This window comes from Belonocnema kinseyi, chromosome 8, assembly GCF_010883055.1.
Source record: "Belonocnema kinseyi isolate 2016_QV_RU_SX_M_011 chromosome 8, B_treatae_v1, whole genome shotgun sequence".
NCBI classification, from domain to species: domain Eukaryota; kingdom Metazoa; phylum Arthropoda; class Insecta; order Hymenoptera; family Cynipidae; genus Belonocnema; species Belonocnema kinseyi.
This window is the reverse complement of record NC_046664.1, coordinates 28,847,223-28,869,863: the sequence shown is the minus strand read 5'-3', so window position 1 is coordinate 28,869,863 and position 22,641 is coordinate 28,847,223. Positions and strand designations below refer to the sequence as shown.

Sequence of the window (22,641 nt, the reverse complement as noted above, 5' to 3'; positions counted from 1 at the left end):
TTCATAGCTTCGAGTTAGAAACGCTAGCCGTGATATATGCCCTACGAAGATTCCGAATCTATCTGCAGGGGATACCATTTAAGATAGTTACGGATTGTAACGCTTTAAAGCTTACATTAGAGAAAAAGGATGTAAATCGTCGAATTTATGCGTGGTCACACGAATTAGAGACGTTCGACAAAACATTCGAGCATAGATCTGGCGAAAAAATGAAGCATGTCGATGCATTCAGTCGCGCTGTCAATGTATTAGTTGTCGAAGATAACACTCTTGAGTCGAACTTAGTTATCAGCCAAAATCTTGATCCGAAAATCCGCGAACTGAGAGATAGGCTTCAGACCACCGAAGACAGACTATTCGAAATGCGAAACGGGATAATTTATAGAAAGCGTAACGATGATATTTTATTTTATGTACCCGAGAAAATGGAAACTAACGTATTAAGAAAATACCACGATGAACTGGGCCATTTTGGTACAGAGAAAACCACTGAATCAATTTTGAGTAACTACTGGTTCCCGGAAATTCGTGAAAAAACTAAAAATTACATTGCTAATTGTTTAAAATGCATATCATTTTCACCTTCTACGGGGAAAGGTGAAGGTTGTCTCCACCCAATACCGAAGGGTGACAAACCTTTTCTGACGTGTCACATAGATCACTTAGGTCCGATTGATAAACGAATTGCAGCTAAGCAACATGTGTTGCTAGTAATAGACTCTTTTACGAAATTCGTCAAGCTGTATCCCGTTAAAAGTACAGACACTAAAGAAGCGATAAATTATCTGAACGACTATTTCCGAAATTATAGTAGGCCGCGAACTATTATTTCAGACCGAGGTTCCTGCTTCACGTCGCAAGATTTTAAAGACTTTATAGACGAAAAGAAAATAAATCATGTTCTGATCGCCACAGCATCACCGAAGGCAAATTGCCAGGTAGAGAGGGTGAATCGCGTAGTAACTCCAATGTTGGCGAAACTCTCCGATCCTTCTTCCGGCAAGTTATGGTACAAAATGTTAACCGACGTTGAATTTGCTTTGAATAATACCGTACACAGCACTACAGGAGCAAGTCCTAGTAAATTATTATTTGGGGTAAACCAACGTGGTTCTATGATTGATCCTGTGGCGGATTATTTGGAGCAAGTCAAAGACAGCGATGAGGCCCGTGACCTCGAAAAGATTAGGTCCGAAGCGGTTGAGAAAAATAAAAAGTCTCAAGAATATAATAAGGCTTACTTTGATAAAAAACACAAAGATCCACGAAAATACCAGTTAGGCGACTATGCGATGGTTAAAAACTACGATACTACGCTTGGAGCATTGAAAAAGCTCATTCCACGTTTTAAAGGCCCTTACGAAGTTGTTAAGGTGCTACGAAACGATAGATATGTGCTAAAAGATGTAGAGAATTTCCAGGTTACACAAAAACCATACATAGGTACATGGGAATCATGTAATATGAAACCTTGGTACGGCGATCTTACTTCTACAATATGTAACGTTTATTCTGAGTATTTCTCATACGACGAGTAATTTTAGGTTACTTTTGAATGTTAGTTTGGGTCAAACTATCTGTCAGGATGGACGAATTGTAGGGAATTTAGATTTCTAAGTTGTGCGACACTAGCGCCCTAAGGGCCTGAGGCCCTATGAGCAGTCAGTCGTTGGCGAACCGCCGAGCCGCGAACAACCTTCCGATACACTATGTAATATTTTATTGTTTTAATAAACGTATTTATACCTTACAAACTCGATCAAAACTCGAATCCGTCAAGCAAACAGGGATTGAGACCGTTCAGAATTATAATATGTGGTTCCGGCAGCATTATAATGAACTAATTTATGCGGTCCAGAACGAACAATGAAATCCAACTTCGCGACGCTTAGCAATACAAATAGAAGAAAAATCGGCAATTAAAAAATATATCATGAATTGGAAGGACGAAATCGGCGCACAAGTTCGTGCTCTCCGACCGAGTACTTTGAACGAAGCACAGCAGGAAGCCTTAGAGTCTGAGGTCTGGTATAGGGAAAAGCATCACAATTGATACTCAAATGTTAGACCACCCAGTAACAAAACCCCTGACAAAACCGGCCTTTGCTCAATTTAGGACAGCATTTCAACATGCATCATCCGCCTCAGAGTACCCAAGTACAGTTATAAATTTAGCCTTTCAAATACTCATTTAGAATTAGACAACGTTAAACACGATTTACACGACGATGGGATATTTGTACCAGAAAACTCGATTAAAGTAATTAACTTTCAAGTAGAAAAGAAACAGGGGCACATGCTAATTACAGATCATCCGCATATTCCGGACTCAATTTATAGAATACAAAACCATGAATTACGAATTCCGATTTCTAATCATACAGGCCAAATGATGATGCTTTCAACCACAGAAATTCAACCCAAGTACATAAGTGTTCAGCCCGAACGCGAAGATAGAATACATTTTATTACAACAAAGGAATTAGCCAAGAGATTAGAACTTCTCCGAGCAAACACAAGACTCTCGCATATTGAAAAAAATAACCAAGAAGGAATAAACAAAATTATCCAAAGTTATTATGATATTTTCACCTTAGAAGGTGATCCTCTCCCATGCACAAATCTAGCAAAACACGAAATTATCTTAAAACAGGAGAGACCCATTAACATTCCTTCTTATCGCCAGCCAGAGGGTCATAAAACTGAAATCAATCGTTAAGTAAAACAGATGCTTAAGAAACGAGTAATCTCTATGTCAAAATCACCATTCAACTCACCATTATGGGTAGTTCCGAAGAAAGCCGATGCTTCTGGGAAGAAGAAATGGCGCATTGTCATTGATTTCAGAAAACTAAACGAACAGAATGATCTAGATGCATACCCGCTACCAATAATAATCGATGATATACTCGACCACTTAGGAAATGCGAAGTTTTTTTCAGCATTTGATTTAAGCTCCGGATTCCATCAAATACCTATGGATCCAGAATCAAAAAAATATACAGGCTTTAGTATACAAGAAGGTCATTTCGAATTTGAGAGAATGCCGTTCGGTCTAAAGAATTCGCCGGCAACCTTCCAGAGGATGATGGACACAGCTCTCAGAGTTTTAGTAGGAAATATTTGCTTTGTTTATCTTGACGACATCGTAGTATTCGGCTCAAGCCTCAAAGAGCACAATGAGAACATCGTCATACTCTTCGAAAGACTGCGACAAACAGGATTGAAGTTGCAGCCTGATAAATGTGAGTATCTCAGACCAGCGTTAGAATATTTAGGTCACGTTGTCACCGCAGAAGGAGTAAAACCAAATCCCAATAAAATTCAAGCGGTAAGGGACTTCAAAACACCAACAAATTCAAAACAGGTGAAATCGTTCCTGGGACTTGTCGGGTATTATCGAAAATTTATTAAGAACTTTTGCACTAGGGCAAAGCCACTAATTGACCTTACAAAGGAAAATAATCTTTTTTATTGGACATCAGGTTGCGAGACAGCCTTCGAAGATCTAAAGAACTGCTTATGCTCATCGCCAGTATTAAGATACCCTGATTACAAAAAACAATTTGTTTTAACAACAGATGCTTCAAATGTAGGTCTCGGAGCCATCCTTTCTCAAGATGGTCATCCCTGCTGTTATATTTCTAGGACACTCAATAAACCCGAAATGAATTACGACACAACAGAAAAGGAACTGCTTGCTATAGTGTGGGCAGTCAAGCATTTGAGGCAATACCTGTTAGGAAGAAAGTTCATAATCCAAACAGATCATCAGGCCCTGAAATGGCTCTTCAATATTAAAGATCCAGCGTCTAAGCTACTCAGATGAAGACTTCGCTTTGAGGGATACCAGTATGTAGTCGAATATATAAAAGGAAAAGAAAATACAGCCGCCGATGCATTATCGCGTATGCATCCAACACGTGAAGGGGACGTTGAAGAAGGACATACAATAGAATTACCGGACATCGACAGCGAAAACGAACCTTCTGAAACGGACAGCGAAGATGTTGAAATCGGGCCCATGAAGCTTAGATTCATGGAACCTAAGGATGAAAAAGAAGTAGCTGACGAATATCGGGCATGGAAAAGAAATCGACTCCCTAGCAAAGTTAAGACAAAATCTGTCGCTAGCGGCAAAAACTGGATAAAAGTGAGTAAACAAAATCTGTTTTCCCGTTTTCTTCATAAAAAATTCCCGAAACATGCATTCTTTGTATGTGATCGACCAAACAAAGAATGAACGGAAGAAGACAAACAAAACCTTTTGTCTGATGCACATGGAAATATCGGATCAGGTCACTTTGGAGAAAATAAAAGCATAAAGCGACTTAGAGAAATTATCTCTTGGGATAATATGGAGAATGATGTTATCGATTTCATTAAGAAATGTGACATCTGTCAGAGAGAGAAGTTAACACGTATCAAGCCAAAAATCGAAGCAGCAATTCCCGACGTGCCGGTGGCACCTAACGATAAAATCGCAATGGACATTTTTGGACCATTGCCTATAACACAATCTGGAAACGAGTACATACTCTCTATCCAAGATGTTTTAAAAAAGTATCTGGTTCTAATACCGCTCAAAGAAACCAGCAGTGTGTCAATTATAACACAACTGATGGATCATTATATATACATATTTTCTTCTCCGAAACAAATTCTGACTGATCAAGGAGCAAAGTTTGTATCATAATTAGTCAAAAAATTCGAAAATCGATTTAGAATTAGGCACATAAAAACTACAACCTTTCACCCTCAGGCGAATCGAGCATTAGAGAGAAGCCACGCAACGGTCAAGGATTTGTTAAAAACTTTTATCGCCGATAATCAAACGGAATGGGACTTGAACCTCAACCTTACTTGTTTGGCTTATAATGTAGCAGTTCATGAAAGTGTTGGGCTAACACCTTTCGAAATGACATTTGGAAGAACAGCAAACTTGCCTTCAATTCTTGCCACCACCAGTTCTTTAAACCACCAAGAACTCTTGGATATGTGAAGGAAGCGGCATGAAGCCTATTTAGCAAAAGGAAAAGAATCCATCCAGAGGACACAAGAGATTAAAGAAATTACAGGACTCAAATATTGTCATTTTAAACCCTATTTTCGGTGCCGGTGATCTTGTACTTGTCCATAACGAAACAAAAAGAAACAAGTTAGATTCAGAATGGTTAGGTCCAGCAACAGTAATACGGCGTACCAGCCAAACTAATTACGAAATTCTTTTTGAAAATAGATACCTCACAATTCACGCAAATCGTCTGAAACCATACTATCGCTAATCCTATGTCTTCAGAATGCGGACTGCCTGGGTCATCCTTTCACTCATCTCCTCCACTTCCTGCCTCGTAGTGACTCCACTCCATAATGTCACTATTTTTTTGGAAGATTTAGGCAACGCTAGATTATATCACGAAACTTGGCACTTATATGTATCGGTCGACGTAGATAACGTTAATACTAGGTTTAATAACCTGATGGGGCACTACGAATCAACAATTAACATGTGTTAAAATTGCACTGAGCAATTCGAGTTGAGCCTCATCGACGGTAGGATGAAACGACTTGATATTCAGCGCAGCCTTTTATATAAGCTGTTAGGGGGAACACACAATAGAAAAAACCAAATGCAGGTAATTAGAATGATATTAAATTCTGGCTCTCACGATGGCGAATCACTTTTTGTACATAACCAAAAAACCTCCGAGCGACTCAACCAAATGAGCACCCGAATAAATGATAATACCAAAAATTTGTTTATTTCAAATCAAATTATAGTCATGACTTTGCTTATAGATGAGTTGAACGAAGATATAATATTGTAGTTAAATTCAATTAACGAGGGTAAACATGATATAGTACATCCGAAAATTTTAACACCAACATTTCTCATTGAATCCTTAAAAAACTTTGAGGATAAATTTAACGTAAAGTATGCTTTGCCACTAAAAGAAGTGAATTACCAACATATTATTGACATATCTGAAATAAGCATTTGTTTGAAGAATAGGAAATTATTGTATTCAGTGAACATACCAATATTTGAAATTGATGAATATAAAATCCAACATTTAATTCCGATACCGAAGCAGCATGGCAATCAATTTCTTATACCTGTTCCGCAGGAACAGTTCATTTTTCTAAACAATCCGAAAACCATGGATGTTCCTACGAATGAAAAAGAAATATTCAAGTGCAGGTTACTCGAAAAAATCAAAATCTGTCAACGTTCTCATCCAACTTATTTGTTAGCTGATACACACAGTTGTGAAAACCAAATTATCCGCAGTAGTATTAAAACACTAGACTTATCAACATGTGAGATATCCGTTCTCAAAATCGATTATTTAGTTTTTATTAGTTTAGAAGAAAGTCAAGGATATATTCTAGTTCCTGAAAAATCTATAGACTTAACAACCAACTGCGAAGGAATAATTAAAGATATTAAAATTACCGAGGCATCACTTCTATCGTCAGGAAGCAATTGTATTTTGACCACCGAAGGTGCCATAGTTAAGTTACAACAAAGTAGGGAACTGAGAAAACACACATATTACACAAAAAATATTTCTGTACCTTATACCAGTGATGACCTAGATTTACTCAACGATAAACTGCTACCAATCCAAAAACAGATTGATAATGAGCAATTGCTGCAAGCAGGTAGAACATTAGATGATATCGATAATGTTTTAAACAGAGTCAAAAATGAACGTCGAACACGAACATGGATTGAAACCACCACAGAAACTCTTACATACTTAGGTTATGTTGCGTTAGTATTAATAACCTTATCGTCCATGTACAAATGCGGACTCTGCGATCTAGCACGAAAATGTCTGCCGAAAATCTGTTTCAACCTATTTTGTACAACTAATAACATTAATAATAACACAGCCCCAACGCCAACTAAGGGCAGTTCGCCTACGACGCCTACACAAGGCCCTCGGGGCCTCAGTAGTCCCTGCGCCCTGTCTACGGACAGGTCATTCTGTATCTTTCGGTCAATAAACAAAAGCATTCTTATATCAAGTATAAAGAAGTGTAATTCACTAGACCGTCACAATTGGCGAATATACGAAAATAAATTTTCTAAAGGTTTTACAGTGTTTTTTTTTTACAGTGAAACCGGGGGAAAAAATAAAAAGTGATTAATAAAAAGTTACAAATAAAATAAATTAAACTTTATCAATGGAGTCTTCGCCAGAAAAATCGAAGGCCAAAGTGTTTTGTTGTGTGTTTGGTTGCTCCTTCTACTGCTCGAAAGCATGAAACTGTTCGGTTTCTCTACAATCTAAATAAACTTCTATTTTCAAAAAATTATGAAGAATCCTATAGTACATTTACATCATTTACTAATAGTATGGCTCGAGAAATAAAACAGAATAAAGTAAAAGATGCACGAAATTCAAACGGATTTTCAAGCTTGTTCCACTAACAATAAAAAAGTTTGAAGAAAAGTTATAATCATCGAGTATTTATTGTTTTTATTCTTGAATAATTTTTCAGCATTCCGAGTGAAAATAATCAAAGCAGGTTCTAAATAAAAATATTATTTTAGGCACAAATATATCAACATAACCTCAAATCTGAACAAAGTTACTGCTGATAAATGACAAATATTTGTCATTTCAAATTGATATAAATTAAATTTTGCATTGAAATGTCAATAGTTAATATATATTTTTTAAATGTTTATGAGGGGAAAAAATGGAAGGATCTATTATTTAGACAACAAGACCTTTTAAATTCGAAGTTTGCAAACAAAGTGCAATAATAGAAACTTAAAGTTTCAGTATCCACCTCTTTTTCCCAAAATAGAAGGTGTCCTGCATGTAAAATTTTTTCTCCTACGAAATTTCTAGATGCCGGCGTAGATTTTGTGAAATCACAAATTGGAGCTATTGTTATTTTAGTTTTCAAGGTTTAAGACCAATTTTCAATGTTTTTACATGAGTCTTATGAGACGTCTACTTACTGTCGTCGGCCATATTGCTTTTCCCGCTAGTGGTGCCCTCAAGATTTCAGATCCCAACACGTGAAATATTTAGTATTTAAAAATCTGATCTAAAAGTTAGGTTAGAATTCGTATTGAAATTCCAGTCGTCTATTATTCGTATTCTTGGCATAATATGGATAGAATTTGTGGCTAAATATATTAATTAAAGTTTATTTAAGCTTACAATGCATTGAAACTCTCATGAAATAGTGAAATAATTGTCTTTTCTTTTAAACCTTTTTGAAAACAATGTGTTTTTTCACTGTATGAGACGGAAATTCTATCTAAAACTATTTGTTTTTGATGAATATTTGTTTTTTTGTATTCAATCATTTTTTTATACTTCACAAAACAATAGTAAAAACACTTTTGCACAAATGAAAATACATGTTTAAAATTTTACCTACTCTTTCTAGTTCCATTTTTCGGCACCATGTGGCGAAATGGTAGACTACCATTCCCAATAATTACAAACAGTCTCTGCAACACGTATAACGATGTTCTTCGCAAACAGCCAACCTACACTGGACGCAACATTGCTTCGTTTTCCGATCTTTTTTCGGATCACAAATAGCGCATCGCTTTCTTTTCTCGAGTTTGTCACTCAAATTCATCTTCTGCTCGGGTTCCTTCAGTATAAATCTTATATTATACAAAAGACTTCTCGGCAGATTTGCTGTCATCAATCTAGTTCTCATCTGAGGTGTAACCAGTTCAAGTATCAATTCTCGGAGAAATTGGCGCCGATCTTTCACTGAATTTTCGAATTGAAAAGTATACAGAATGCAGGCATTAACACCCGCCTGATCCAAAATCCCCATGAAAAGACGCGTAGTCCAACGACGAGTTTTACGAGCGCAACTGAATGAGCGACACGAAAAATCGAAAACGCCGCTTTCCGATTTCGTCTGATTGCACTTCTTCCTTTTCGCTGTTTTATTTCTACCCGCCATCCCGGGCATGCTCAAATTAAATTCATCCTTCACAATGTGTCTCTTGGTACCATAAATTGGCTGACACAAATTTCTCACATAATAATCCGAAATAGACTCTCCAAATTCCACACTTTCTCCACCAATATAGGGGATGGCATTGTAAAGATAGAACGTTTTAGCATCATTCAAAATGACAATTTTGATGCCGCACTTTGCAGGTTTCGATTTCTGGTAAACTCGTGCTGAAAACTTTCCTCGGAAATCAAGTAATTGCTCGTCAATTATTAAAGAATCCGAGGCTATATAATTGGCCTGGCAGTTTCCGATAAAAGAATCCCATAATTCGCGAATCGGTGCAAGAGGATCAGTTTCTCGACGGAAATTCCGCGTATTTTTATCGTCGAAACGCAGCTTTGATGATATAAACTTGAACCGCATTTCCGTCATTGTGCTTTTATAGAAATTGCTGCCAAATTCGTTCGACCAGAGTTCGTCGACCGCAACGTCACTTTGTCTCTGATACCCTCCGAAATACAACAAGCCAATATAAGCTTGAATTTCGATTTTGGTAACATTTGCTGATTGCGCCGGCGGATATGCAGATTCGTTTGAGACGCGATAATTCTCGATTTCTGCATTAGTGTACTGAACCACCAGATCGAGCATCGCATCAGTAAATAACAAATGCCAAAATTCATAGGGGTTTTCACAAGGTGTATCACCTTTTCTTCTGGGTATATAATCTACCGGCCTTGAACTTTGTCCCAGAGGATCTGGAAGTTCGGTTGCCCAATTGTGCTTCTTGTCTCCATAAAGGAATTTCTTCTTACGCGAAGCGTCATTCTTATGTATCTCCAGCTCTGCTTCATTTCCATCGTCACTTTCATAAAAACTACTATATTCTGACGATTCGTTCGATTTTTCTGGTATGAAATCAATTTCATCCTCGCTTTCCTCGTCCAAATAGTTGACTCGTTCTGTATGTTCACGAAGAATTCGCGAGATTTCGGTGGGTGTACGCTGCGCCATGCTATAAGAGATGAAAAATCAATGAGGTAAACCGACCATTACTGGGACATCGTAAAAAATATGCTTAATACGGGGATAATAATATCGTTGACCGAAAAAAACGAATTTTTAAGTAATTTCAAAAATTCTCAAACAAAAAGTTGAATTTTTATTTAAAAAAGATGAATTAAAAAAAATTAATTTACTAACAAAAAAGACAAATTTGCAATGAAATTAAGGAAGTATTAACCAAAAATTCCAATTTTTTAACTAAAAAAGATCAATTTTTAAACATAAAGATTAATTTATTACCAAAGAAGACGAATTTTCAATAAAAGTCAAGAACTCTAAATAGCCAAAAACTTGAATTTTCAACTAAATAAGAGGAATTTTTAAATAGAAAGATTAATTTACTAGCAAAGAAGACGTATTTTGAACAAAATTCAAGAATTCTGCAATGAAAAGTTGATTTTTAACTAAGGAAGAATTTTTATACTAAAAGATTTATTCTCTACCGAAAACAAGACAAATTTTCAATCAAATTGAAGAACTCTCAACCAAAAAGTTGAATTGTCAACTAAAAAAGACGAATAAAAAAAATTATTTACTAACAAAAAAGTCGAATTTTTTAACTAAAGATTAATTTTCTACCTATTTTCTACTATTCAATTAAATCAAGAATTCACAACCAAAAAGTGAAATCTTCAACTCACAAAATAAATTTTTAAACAAAAAAATTAATTTACAACCAAAAAAGACGAATTTTCAATAAAAGTCAGGAATCCTCAAGCAAAAAGTTGAATATTTAACTAAAGACGATGAATTTTTAAAGAAATAGATTAATTTAATACCAGAGAAAATTTTTTTTAACAAAATTGAAGAATTCTCAATCAAAAAGTGGAATTTTCCCCTAAAAAAGATGAATTAAAAAAAAAATGATTTACTAACAAAACAGGCAAGTTTCCTACTCAGAAAGAAGAATTTTCAAATGAATTTATTAACAAAAAAGACGCATTTTTAATAAAATTCAAGTTGATTTGTCAACTAAAAACATAAATTTTTTAACAAAAGATTAATTTTTAAACGAAAAAAAACGAATTTTTAACAAAATTGAAGAATTTTCAACAAAAAATGCATTTTTATATAAAGATTGATTTACTAACAAAAAAGAATTTTCAATAAAATTCAAGTTGAATTTTTTACTAAAAAAGAATAATTTTGTAACAAAAAAATTAATATACTACAAAAAGACGAATTTTCCATAAAAATCAAGAATTCTCAAACAAAGAGTTAAATTTTCAATTAATAAGATTAATTTTTAAATACGAACATTAATTTACTACCGAAAAAAAGAATTTGTAACAAAATTAAAGAATTCTCAATTAAAAAGTTGAATTTTGAACTAAAAAAGGTTGAATTTTTCAACAACAAAATTTATTCTCTACCAAAAACAGACAATTTTTCAATAATATTCAACAATTTTCAACGAGCAAGTTGAATTTTCAATTAAAAACCAAAATGTTGAACAAAAAAGATTACTTTTCTGCAGAAAAAAAAAACGAATTCTTAACCCTTCGAACGCATGGTTAATTTCACAAACGCGGTCGGCATGGTGGGTCTTTCATGTCCACGAGGTACGTGTGCAGCTGTTGGGTCCAGGACTTCAGGTAAGCAAAATTACGAAGAAAAGCGAGTTTTTTCCAGTTAAAAAATTTATTACCAGAAAATCAGCCAGACATACAACAAAATGTGAATTCAAAGTAAAAAATCGCAAAAATTATTTAATCCTATGATACACACTCGCGGCAAAGAGGTGTGCAGCGGAAATCGCAGATTGCAGTCTGAACCGACGCCCTTTGGGCAGTTGGACCCTTGGAACCTTAACATTTTTTAGGGTAGCGATACACGACCTGCCCCCTTTCCACTTTATAGATATTTGAAACAGAATAAGGTACTGTACCATAATAAAACCACCGTGCCCACGAAGGGTTAATAAAATAGAAGAATACTCAATCAAGAGTTGAATTTACCCCTAAAAAAAGATGAATTTTTAAACAAACGAAATTGATTTACTACCAAAAAAGACGAATTTTCCACTTGAAAAAGAAGAATATTCAAACAAACAAATTAATATACTAAAGAAAGAAGAACTTTGAATAAAATTCAAGTCAAACTTTCAACTACAAAAAAAAAAGAATTGAAAAAAAATTAATTTGCTACCAAAGAAGACAAATTTTAAACAAAATTCAAGAATTTTCAACCAAAAAGTTGAATTTTTAACTAAAAACCTAAATTTTTAAATAAAAAAGATTGATTTTCCACAACAACAAAAAACAGAATTTTTAACAAAAATTAAGAATTCCCAATTAAAAAGTTGAATTTTTAATCAATAAAATTTAATTTACTTTAAAAAAGGACGAATTTTAAACAAAGTTCAATAATTCTTAAGCAAAAAGTTCTATTTTTAAACAAAAAAGATTAATTTTCTACCAAAAAAGACGAATTTTCAATAAAAGTCAAGAATCCTCAAGAAAAAAGTTGAATATTCAACTCAAAACCAGTAATCCCAGATCTGAAACGAGATGTGGTCCAATCCTATGACAGGGCTATGTCCGTGTAAATATAGTAGGAGACGCTGTAAATGACTGAGTTGCGCGCGCAACCCTCTTCTGAATCCTCTTCTGAATTTGAAAACTCGAATGTGCACGATTGCCGGTCGGAGCACTTCGGCAATTCTATTTATATATCTATCTGCTAACTACTTTGAAATAAATTCAGGAGATTGGGATTTTAATATTTCCAGATTTCCATGCTGACGATTCTCATGATTGGAATAGATCGGGCGCCTCTTGATATGCGTAAATTTTGAGGTTATGTTAGTTCATGTATAAAATATAAATTATATAAATATCAATACTATTATATATATAAATATATACGTATATTAATAATGATAATATTATAATAGTCTTATTGGCGATTTTGGAATTCATCTCGTTTGGATAAAAACTCAATTATTTGATTGAAAATTTAATTATTTTGTTGAAAATGTAACTATTTTGTAAGTCGAAAATTCATCTGATTGGTCAAAAACAACTTTGTTTAAAATTAATTTTTTTTTGTTAAAAATTATTTATCTTTATCTGAAAATGTAACTATTATATGATTGATTAAAAATTAATCGTATATATTGGTTAAGTTGGAAAATCGGTTTTTTTTGTTTTTAGAACATTAATCTTCTTGGTCGAAAATTCACCTTTTCCCTTGAAAATTTAACAATTTTGTTGAAAATTTGTTTTTTTTCTTCTTAAATTCAATTTTTTAGCACAAATTTTATCTGGAAATAGTACTATTCCATTTTTGGTTGAAACTTTATCCTGTACATTGTATTAGTTAAAACACCAATTATTTGATAGAAAATTAATTTATTTTGTTGAAAAGTAAACTTCTGGGTTGAAAATTGACTTATTATGTTAATTAGATTTTTTTGAAGATTCATCATTTTAGTTAAAAACTGAAAACTTAACTGTTTTGTGAAAAATTTTTTTGTTTGGATGAGTTCAAAAGTTTTTAATAAAAAATGTAAGCCTTTTTTGTTCAAGATTCATAATTTTAAATAAAAATTCATCTCCTTCGTTAAAAATTTAAAGATTTGGTTGAAACTTCGTTTTTTTTAAGTTGAAAATGAAACTGTTTTGTTACACCGTTCGATTTTCAAAATTGTCAACTCGTAAATAAGACTTTTGAGTTTGGATTTATGAATAAAAATGTAAAAATTAATAATATAAAGCGACTTAAAGTAAACGAATTCAATTTATAATTTAAAAAGTTTCCAATTAAAAAAGAATTGTAATTAATCCATTTTTATTGATCAAAATGATTCAGTCTTTACCATTAAAAAATTTATTTATTTATTCTTCAATTCAAAGCATTGAAAGTAAGTTTATATTTTTTACCAGAAGTCCTTGAACTATTCCGTTTAAAAATAAGTTTACACTGTTTTGTAAAAAAATCATCTTTTTGGCTTTGAAATTCAACAATTTAAAAAAAATCATTATTGACTGAAAAGTCAACTCTTGTTTAAAATCAATATCTTTTTGGATGAGTTCAACAGTTTTTAGTTAAAAATTCAAACTTTTTTTGTTGAAGATTTATCATTTTAGTTGAAAATGTAATTATTTTGTTGGAAATTTGTTCTTCTCTTTTTTTTAATTGAAAATTCAATTATTTTGATAGTAAGGTAATTTCTAACATTTTCAATTGGCAAACTAAAATTTTTATCTCTAAATAACAATGCAAAAATATTAATCTGGAACAACTTAATATAAAAACAATGTAACTTTTATTTTAAAAAGTTTTTAGTTAAAAACTTAATTTATTCGTTCAATTTTTAATGTTACGAACTGAAATTTTTTGAATTATTATCATTTTGAACCTTAAAATAATAGCGTAATTTGTATTTTTTTAACATAAATCTCTAAAATGTTAAAGTCATAAAAATTTTAAAATGGTAATTTCGTATTTTAAAATAATTTATTTTAAAAAATTGTAAAATTAAAAGGTGTTAAAAGTTTGTATTTTATACGTATGAATTATTGAGAGTTTGAATGAAATATTTATGAATTAAAAATTTGTCAAGCTTCAGTTTTAAAAATTTAAAATTCAAAAGATTTCCACCTCAAAAAAATCATTTTCAGATTTAAAATTTTGAATTTTCTAATTTCATCATGAATTTTGAATTGGAACAGGAAATTTTTGAAAGAAATTGTACGTATTTCTGAATAGGATCAGAGATTTTGTAAAAAAAATATAATTCAGATCTGGGACAAGCCATTATAAACAACTATTAAAAACTATACAAATTTGAACAGAGTGGTTCGAAATAGAACGCCTTGAATTGTTAAAATTGTAACGAGCTAAATTTTATGTTTGAACACTACAATTTTAATTTAGAATAATATTCAAAATTAATTAAAAACTTGAGATTATTTGAAGTAATTGGAAACACGATGTAAATTTTTGCAGATTTAAAAAAAAAAGCTTTTGAGAATTGTAAAATACTTAAAAAGAATAACAAAAATTGTTGTGATTGCTAAGAAAATTGAAAATGATTTTTTAGTTTGAAAAATTAATTTTAAGTGGGTATTTGAAAAGATTTAAAAAAAAGGAATTAGGACGATTTTAAGGCAATTTTTTTTATTTTGCAGTTTTTTTAATTTTAGGAAAAAATCTAATTAACACAATAAATCAATTTTCAACCCAAAATTTTACTTTTCAACAAAATAAATTAATTTTCTATCAAATAATTGGTGTTTTAACTAATACAAGTCACAGGATAAAGTTTCAACTAAAAATGGAATAGTACGATTTCCAGATAAAAACTGTGCTACACAATTGAATTGAACAAGAAAAAAACGAATTTTCAACAAAATTGTTAAATTTTCAAGGGAAAAGGTGAATTTTTGACCAAGTAGATTAATGTTCTATAAAAAAAAAAAAAAACGATTTTCCAACTTAACCAATATATACGATTAATTTTTAATCAATCATGTAATAGTTACATTTTCAGATAAAGATAAATAATTTTTAACAGAAAAAATTAATTTTAAACAAAGTTGTTAAATTTTCGACCAAGAAAATTGATGATCTACAAAAAAAAGACCAATCTTAAACGAAATACATGAATTTAAAAAAAAATTATTTAATTTTAAAGTGAAAAAGACGAATAATCTACAAAAAGTTAAATTTTTAACGAAAACTATGAGTTTTCAATGAAAGAGTTAAACTTTCAACCAAATAGTTAAATTTTCAACCATAATTAAAAAACCTTGTGAAAAAAACAATTGCATTTTTGACCAAAAATGATACATTTTCAACCAAAAAGATTAAATTTCTACTAAACAAGGTCAATTTCCAACAAAACACATGATTTTTCAACGAAATCATTTAATTTTAAAAACAAAAAGAGTATTTCCACCCAAAAATTATGATTTAAATTTTGAACAATATAGTTGCATTTATAAAAGAATGACTTTAAAACCAAAAAATATTTATAGTTGATAATTCAACCGAAAAATGTAATTTTTAATCAAAAAGTATAAATTTTCCATAAAACAATTCAATTTCTACAAAGAAAGACGACCTTTCAACAAAACACATGATTTCATAACCAAAAATAGTATTGATTAATTGTCTGTTTCAAAAATGTATTTTCAACGAAAGAGATGAACCTTCAAATAAAAAAAAATAAAAATTTTAAAAAAGTAGTTGAACTTTTGATAGAAAAGAGGACTTTTTTTACAAAATAATTAATTTTTCAATCAAATAATTGAGTTTTTATCCAAACGAGATGAATTCCAAAATCGCCAATTTCCTTAATTTCTTTCAAATGCGGATCAAGGTATAAATAAGACTATTATAATATTATCATTATTAACATACGTATATATTTATATATAAATAATAGTATTAATATTTATATAATTTATATTTGATACATGAAATAACATAACCTCAAAATATACGCATATCAAGAGGCGCGCGATCTATTCAAATCATGAGAATCGTCAGCATCGAAATATGGAAATATTAAAATCCCAATCTCCTGAATTTATTTCAAAGCAGTTAGCAGATAGATATATAAATAGAATCACCGAAGTGCTCTGACCGGCAATCGTGCACCTTCGAGTTTTCAAATTCAGAAGAGGAGAAATGGGTTGCGCGCACAACTCAGTCATTTACAGCGTCTCCTACTATATTCACACGGACATAGCCCTGTCATAGTATTGGACCACATCTCGTTTCAGATCTGGGATCACTGTGTCCAACGCCTCTTGAGTTAACACGTTTTCCAATAAGGTCCCAAAACGATTCGCGCGAGCTACTAAAATATGCGTGTGAATTTCCCCTCGTGAAAATTACGGCGAGTGAAAACGACGCCGACGCGAGCGTAGTGTGAATTTTAAATATACGTGTTGGACTCCGTTGGGACCGTTTGTAAATACTCGAATTGAATCCAGAAGGACTGTGTGTCTAGGCTGTCTGACTCTGGATTGCAGTGATTTTCCTATCTGATCTTCCGATTTTGTGCTGTGTGCAGATATCGGTTAGCTTCGCTGTGTGCGAGGAAAACGCGCAATGGCGTCAAGTGAGAGCGAGACTGTGTGCTTCTAGTTCAACTTTTCGTGGAGTGCTAATAGTGGGCTGTGTGTCACAGTTTTCAATGCTGTTTGCCAAAGAGAATTTTCCTTCTCGAATTCGACGGTGTACTTCGAATCCTGATGTGAAAGTGTACCGAAAAATTTTCGGTGATATAACCGCCATTTTGAAGTGCAGTGTCTCCTTCTCGCGAATGCAGCGCCACTGGTACAGTGTGTTGGAATTTAATTTATAGTGTTAAAAACTGAGGTACCATTCGCGAGAAGTTACCAACCGGTGGAGCGAAGTAGTGATCATGAGAGTGACAGTTCGTAACGAGATTTTTGACCAATTCAGCCGATAGTGACCATACATAATGAAGGACGCAAATGATTTTACCTTAGTGCAGCTACGAGAGATTTTCAAAGCAAACGATCTCTCAACAATAGGAAGTAAACCCGATTTGATCGCAAGTTTGGAGGAAGCTTTCCCTGGTAGTACTTGGAGGGAAGCATTAAATATGACTCCTGACCCTGATCATATCGAAGTGGTGTCCCAGCATTTACTCCCTGGTGAAAGCAGTACTAGAGTCGGAGAAATTGCAAATCCAGCTAAACGACGACTTCAGGAGCAAGCAACAGAAGTCGACATGATGAGACGAGAGATGGACTTGATGAGAAGGGAACGAGATCTGCTTCAACGTGAGATGGAACTCCTTCGGCGTGAAACACATCGAGAATCGCCCTCTCGGGAAAGTTCAGCGAGTTCTCGCCCGAATTTCAATATCAGAGGCATCACAGATCTTCTAAGCGAGTTTAGCGGAAGTGGCCAAATTTCTCTAAATGGGAAAAACAAGTGCTACTTCTTAGTGCCACCTACGAGTTAGATGACAACCTAGCTAAGATATTAGTTAGTTCCAAACTGAGAGGCAACGCTTTGGAATGGTGCCACTCAAAATCGGAACACATAGAAATGGATATGAGCGATCTACTCGCAGAAATGAAAAAGATGTTTGATCATCGCCCGAGGGGGCTGGAACGTCGACGTCTTTTCGAAGAAAGGAAATGGCAGAGAAATGAGCCATTTAACCAATACTACCATAATAAGCTGCTCCTCGGAAACCAGGTTCCAGTGAAAAAAGGTGAGATCGTCGACTATTTTATCGACGACATTCCAGGCGTACAACTGAGGAACCAAGCCCGAATGAGAAGTTTCGATTGGGCCACGAAGCTCTTGGTAGCTTTTAATAAAATTTCTCTGACTTCCGGGCAGTCGAAAGGTGACTTTAAACCTGAATACAAGACTGAAGAAAAAACTGGATATAAGGAGGAAGGTCCCAGGAAATTCATCACCTGCTACAACTGTAGGAAAACCGGACACACCGCTCAACAATGCCGGCTGCCAAATAAATTGGAGTGCTACGAATGCAAACAACCTGGGCATTTGGTGAAAGATTGCCCTGTCAAGAAAGCATCAGTCAACTTCGTCGGTGAAGGTTCTTCAGAGAATGACAGCTTCTTCAGGAAAGTTGTCGCCATCCCAGGTAACGGTAAGCGAATAAACATAGATTGTGTCCTTGACTCAGGTAGCCCGATTAGTTTTTTCAAAATAAAATGCATGTCTAATCAATGTATCGAGTGAACCACGGACGTAGATCGTAAACACGCGGGTATCAATCAATCGAATTTAACAGTTCTAGGTCAAATAAATGCAAGTATTATACTAGATGGCGAGACTTGTAACGATGTAAAGCTTCTTATCGTACCGAATGACACAATGATGTCATCATTGGTCATAGGCCGGGGCGTGTTAAGTAAATTCTGTTTACGTCTGGCTAAAGTAGGCAGGGAAGTAGAATCAGGGAATTTTGAGTTCATGGCTAATAAAATTAATAACACTGATGTTTGTCTCGTCGATGAAAAACAATTTCCTGAATTGAATATTTATCCTAAAAGTTCACATCAAACCAAAATGAGACTTTTTGCAGAATTTAAAGTAGAATATTTAGAACGCGAAAAACCAGAAATTCCAGAAACGAAAACGGAATTGAAATTAACTTTGACTGACGACAAACCGTTTTATTTTTCACCTAGACGATTATCGTATGATGAAAAATCAAAACTTGAAAAAATTATAAATGATTTGATTGACATATAGGTTACTCGTCCAAGCAATTCGGAGTACGCGTCGCCTATAGTGTTAACTAAGAAGAAGAACGGCGATCTACGACTTTGCGTAGATTATAGAACATTAAATAAAGTAACACTGCGAGACAACTATCCCCTACCCTTAATTGATGATCAGATAGATGCTCTAGGGGGTAAGAATTATTTCAGTTTACTCGATCTAAAGGACGGTTTTCACCATATTGACGTCGCCCCGACTCGATTAAACTAACCTCATTTGTTACACTGATTGGCCAATATGAATATTTAAAGATGCCTTTTGGCCTCATGGCAGCCCCAGCGACATTTCAAAGATCTATTAATAATGCTTTTTCAGACTTGATCAAGGCTTACTTAGACGATGTTATAATGGCAACCGAAAAAATAGAAGAACAAATTGAAATTTTGCGAGAAGTCTTCATTGTCTTGTCAAAAAATAAAATGCAAATCAGACTAGAGAAATGCTCTTTCATGCACACTGAGATAGAATTTTTAGGCTACATTGTTTCCTCAGAAGGAATTCGTCCATCGAGAAAGGGTCTCGAGGCAATCGAAGGGTTCCCGGAACCACAGATCATGACTCATTTACAGAGATTTTTGGGAATGTGTCAGTATTTTCGAAAGCATGTTCAGGGATTTGCATTGATAGCTAAGCCCCTTTATGATTTATTGAAAAAGGATGCAGCTTTCGTCGATGCGTTCACAAGATTCGTTAAATTGTATGCCACGAAAACGACTTCGAGACTCAGGCCAACGGCTAAGTTGAACGGACGATAAGTCGGGTGTACAGTGATGTAAGAAATAAAGAGCGTGGAATTTTCTCTTAACAACACAATAAATCGATCCACGAAGTCTACCCCAAGTCGCTTATTGTTCGGTGTGGATCAGCGGGGCGAATCAATCGACGATTTTAGGGAATTCCTCGAGAACCATGTTCAAGAAAGATCTCGAGGCCCAGACAAGCTAAGAGAAACTGCGAAAGAAAATAATGATAAGGCTCAAGAACATAATAAGAACTATTGCGATAAAAAGAGAAAAGAAGCGCATGAATACTTCGAGGGCGATCTAGTAATTCTACGTAATTTTGATTGTACCCCTGGGATTTCGAAGAAAATAATGCCGAAATTTAAGGGACCATATAAAGTTACGAAAAAACTGCGATTCAACAGGTACCTAGTAGCTGATATAGAGGGTTACCAAAATACACGGAAACCCTATAAAGAGATTTGGGAGGCTAAAAATATGCGCCGTTGGATTAAGGACGACGATTAGATATACTCTGTAACGCAGCTTCCATTCATAAGATTTTTTAAATATCTTTAGCGCTTGTTAATTAGGATGTTAATCGTATTAAAAATCCTAGACGGATTTAGCCAGGACGGCCGAATTGTAGTACTCAAAAGTCGAATATAGAGGGCACTGCGCGAAGACGATTGTAAGCGTCGGGCCCCGAACTGTCAGTCTTTGTCCAACGCCTCTTGAGTTCAGACGTTTTTCAATAAATAACAGTACACTGCGTATCCGTTGTGGTGTTTCTTAATATTTAATATTTAAACAAGAAAATTGATTTAATAACAAAAGAGACGAATTTTTAATAAAATTCCAGTTGAATTTTTCACTTGAAAAGAGGTATCAGGTTATGATGTTCTTATGTATACTCTCTACGATGTCTGCGATTGGTCAGAGCGCCCCACCGTGGAGACTGGTGGAACCTGATTGGCCAATCAAGTCTTTTTTTTTAATCCGTGGGGGACGGAAAGCCGAATTGGTATTACATCCATTGCGCCTTTTGATTTTATTATGGTGTTTTCAGATTTCGATTGCTTCTCTATGTTTCCTTGGAAAGATATTGTGTGTTTTTGCAATGACTGTTGTTTTTTCAAATAAAATGTTATGTCCTGTTTCGATATGATGTTCAGCTAGTGCTGATTGCACGAAATGTTTTAGTCTGACTTTACTCTCATGTTCGTTTATACGTTGGCTCACCCCTCTTCCGGTTTCTCCAATATAGACTTTGCCACAAGAACAAGTGATTTTATATACTCCTGGATCATTTAGGGGTGCCTTTTTGCCTTTAGGGTTATTTAGTAGTTGTCCTATATTCGCGGGTCGTTTAAATATGATTTGGATGTTGTGTTTTTTGAGAACTCTTCCTATTTGTTCTGTGATTTGTTTCTGCTGGTGGGAGGAGGCATATACGCATCTGTTTGTATACGTGGGATTTCTGTAAACTTCATGTCCTAATGTGTTATCAGATCTTTTGTAAACTAATACGTCCAAGCAAGGCAATTTTCCGTTTTGTTCAATTTCCATGTTGAACTGGATATTAGGATGTGATCGATTAATGAAATCGAAAAACTAATTTAGTTCGTCTCGTCCATGTCGCCAGATGACAAAAGTGTCGTCAATGTAACGGAACCAAAACTTCGGTTTAAGCTTCGCTTGGTTAAAGATTTTAGTTTCTAGATGTTTCAATAAGACATTGGCTATTACAGTGAGATTGGGGATCATATTGCTGCCCCTGAGATTTTTTTCGTAAAATTGGTTATTGAAAGAGAAGTAAGTATTACAGACAGTATCCTATCAAAGGTAGTTTGTCAAGGGAATTTTTTCAAAGATTTAATACTAACAATTATATCAGAGATCGGTACTTTCGTAAAGAAAGATACTATGTCGAAACTCACTATGATGTTTTGGGGTTGAATGTCAATCTGTTGTATCTTTTTGATAAAGTCAAATGAGTTTTGGACAGAATTTCCTGTAAAAGGATTTTAGTTTTGTAGCCAGGAAGCGTGCTAGGTTGCAAGTTGGTGAGTTTATTGCGCTGACGATCGGTCTGAGTGGGATGTTATCTTTGTGGATTTTTGGGAGCCCGTAAAGTCTTGGAGAGATGGGATTAGAAGGTATTAATTTAGATATTGTTTGGCTGTCAAGTTTAGAGTCTTTGAGAAGGGTTTTTGTTTTACTGAATATTGTTTTTGTCGGAACCTTTTTAAGTTTTGTGTATCTATCGTCAGAAGGTCCATGATTTTGGTGTTATAGTCTCCTTTATTCATTATTACTGTTGTGTCCTTTGTCTGCGGGTAATATTATAATGTCTTTATTCCGATTGAGTTCTTTAATTGCGTTTTTTTTTTGTTTTGTTAAGTTTGAAGAGGGAACTTGAGCTTGGCGTAAACTGTTAGCCGTCCTACGTCGTATGTCATTCGCTTTTTCGGATGGAAGGGTACATATTACATGATTGGAATGATTTTTTACACGATTTCAACCCGAGATATCTCTCTTTATCCAAATGAATCATCGTGAAATCATTAAATCTATTATATAGCACACACGTACCGCCGCATTAAATGTTTCACATCAAAAACATGTAAATTATAATATTATTATTAAA

General features: G+C 34.0%; 1 protein-coding gene across 2 annotated transcripts in view; it reads right to left on the bottom strand.

Annotated features, from left to right (window-relative positions):
• LOC117177872 (omega-amidase NIT2) overlaps positions 1–22,641 on the bottom strand; it is a 96,735-nt gene that overhangs the window by 50,552 nt on the left and 23,542 nt on the right. Inside the window, exon 4 of one of the 2 annotated variants that reach the window (XM_033368912.1) lies at positions 8,320–9,967. The exons of the other annotated variant lie outside the window; for it this stretch is intronic. Within the exon in view, the coding sequence (XP_033224803.1) occupies positions 8,470–9,967 (1,498 nt within the window). The 3' untranslated portion in view covers positions 8,320–8,469. Of the gene's footprint in view, positions 1–8,319; positions 9,968–22,641 lie in introns of those variants that run through there. 2 annotated transcript variants of the gene reach the window in all.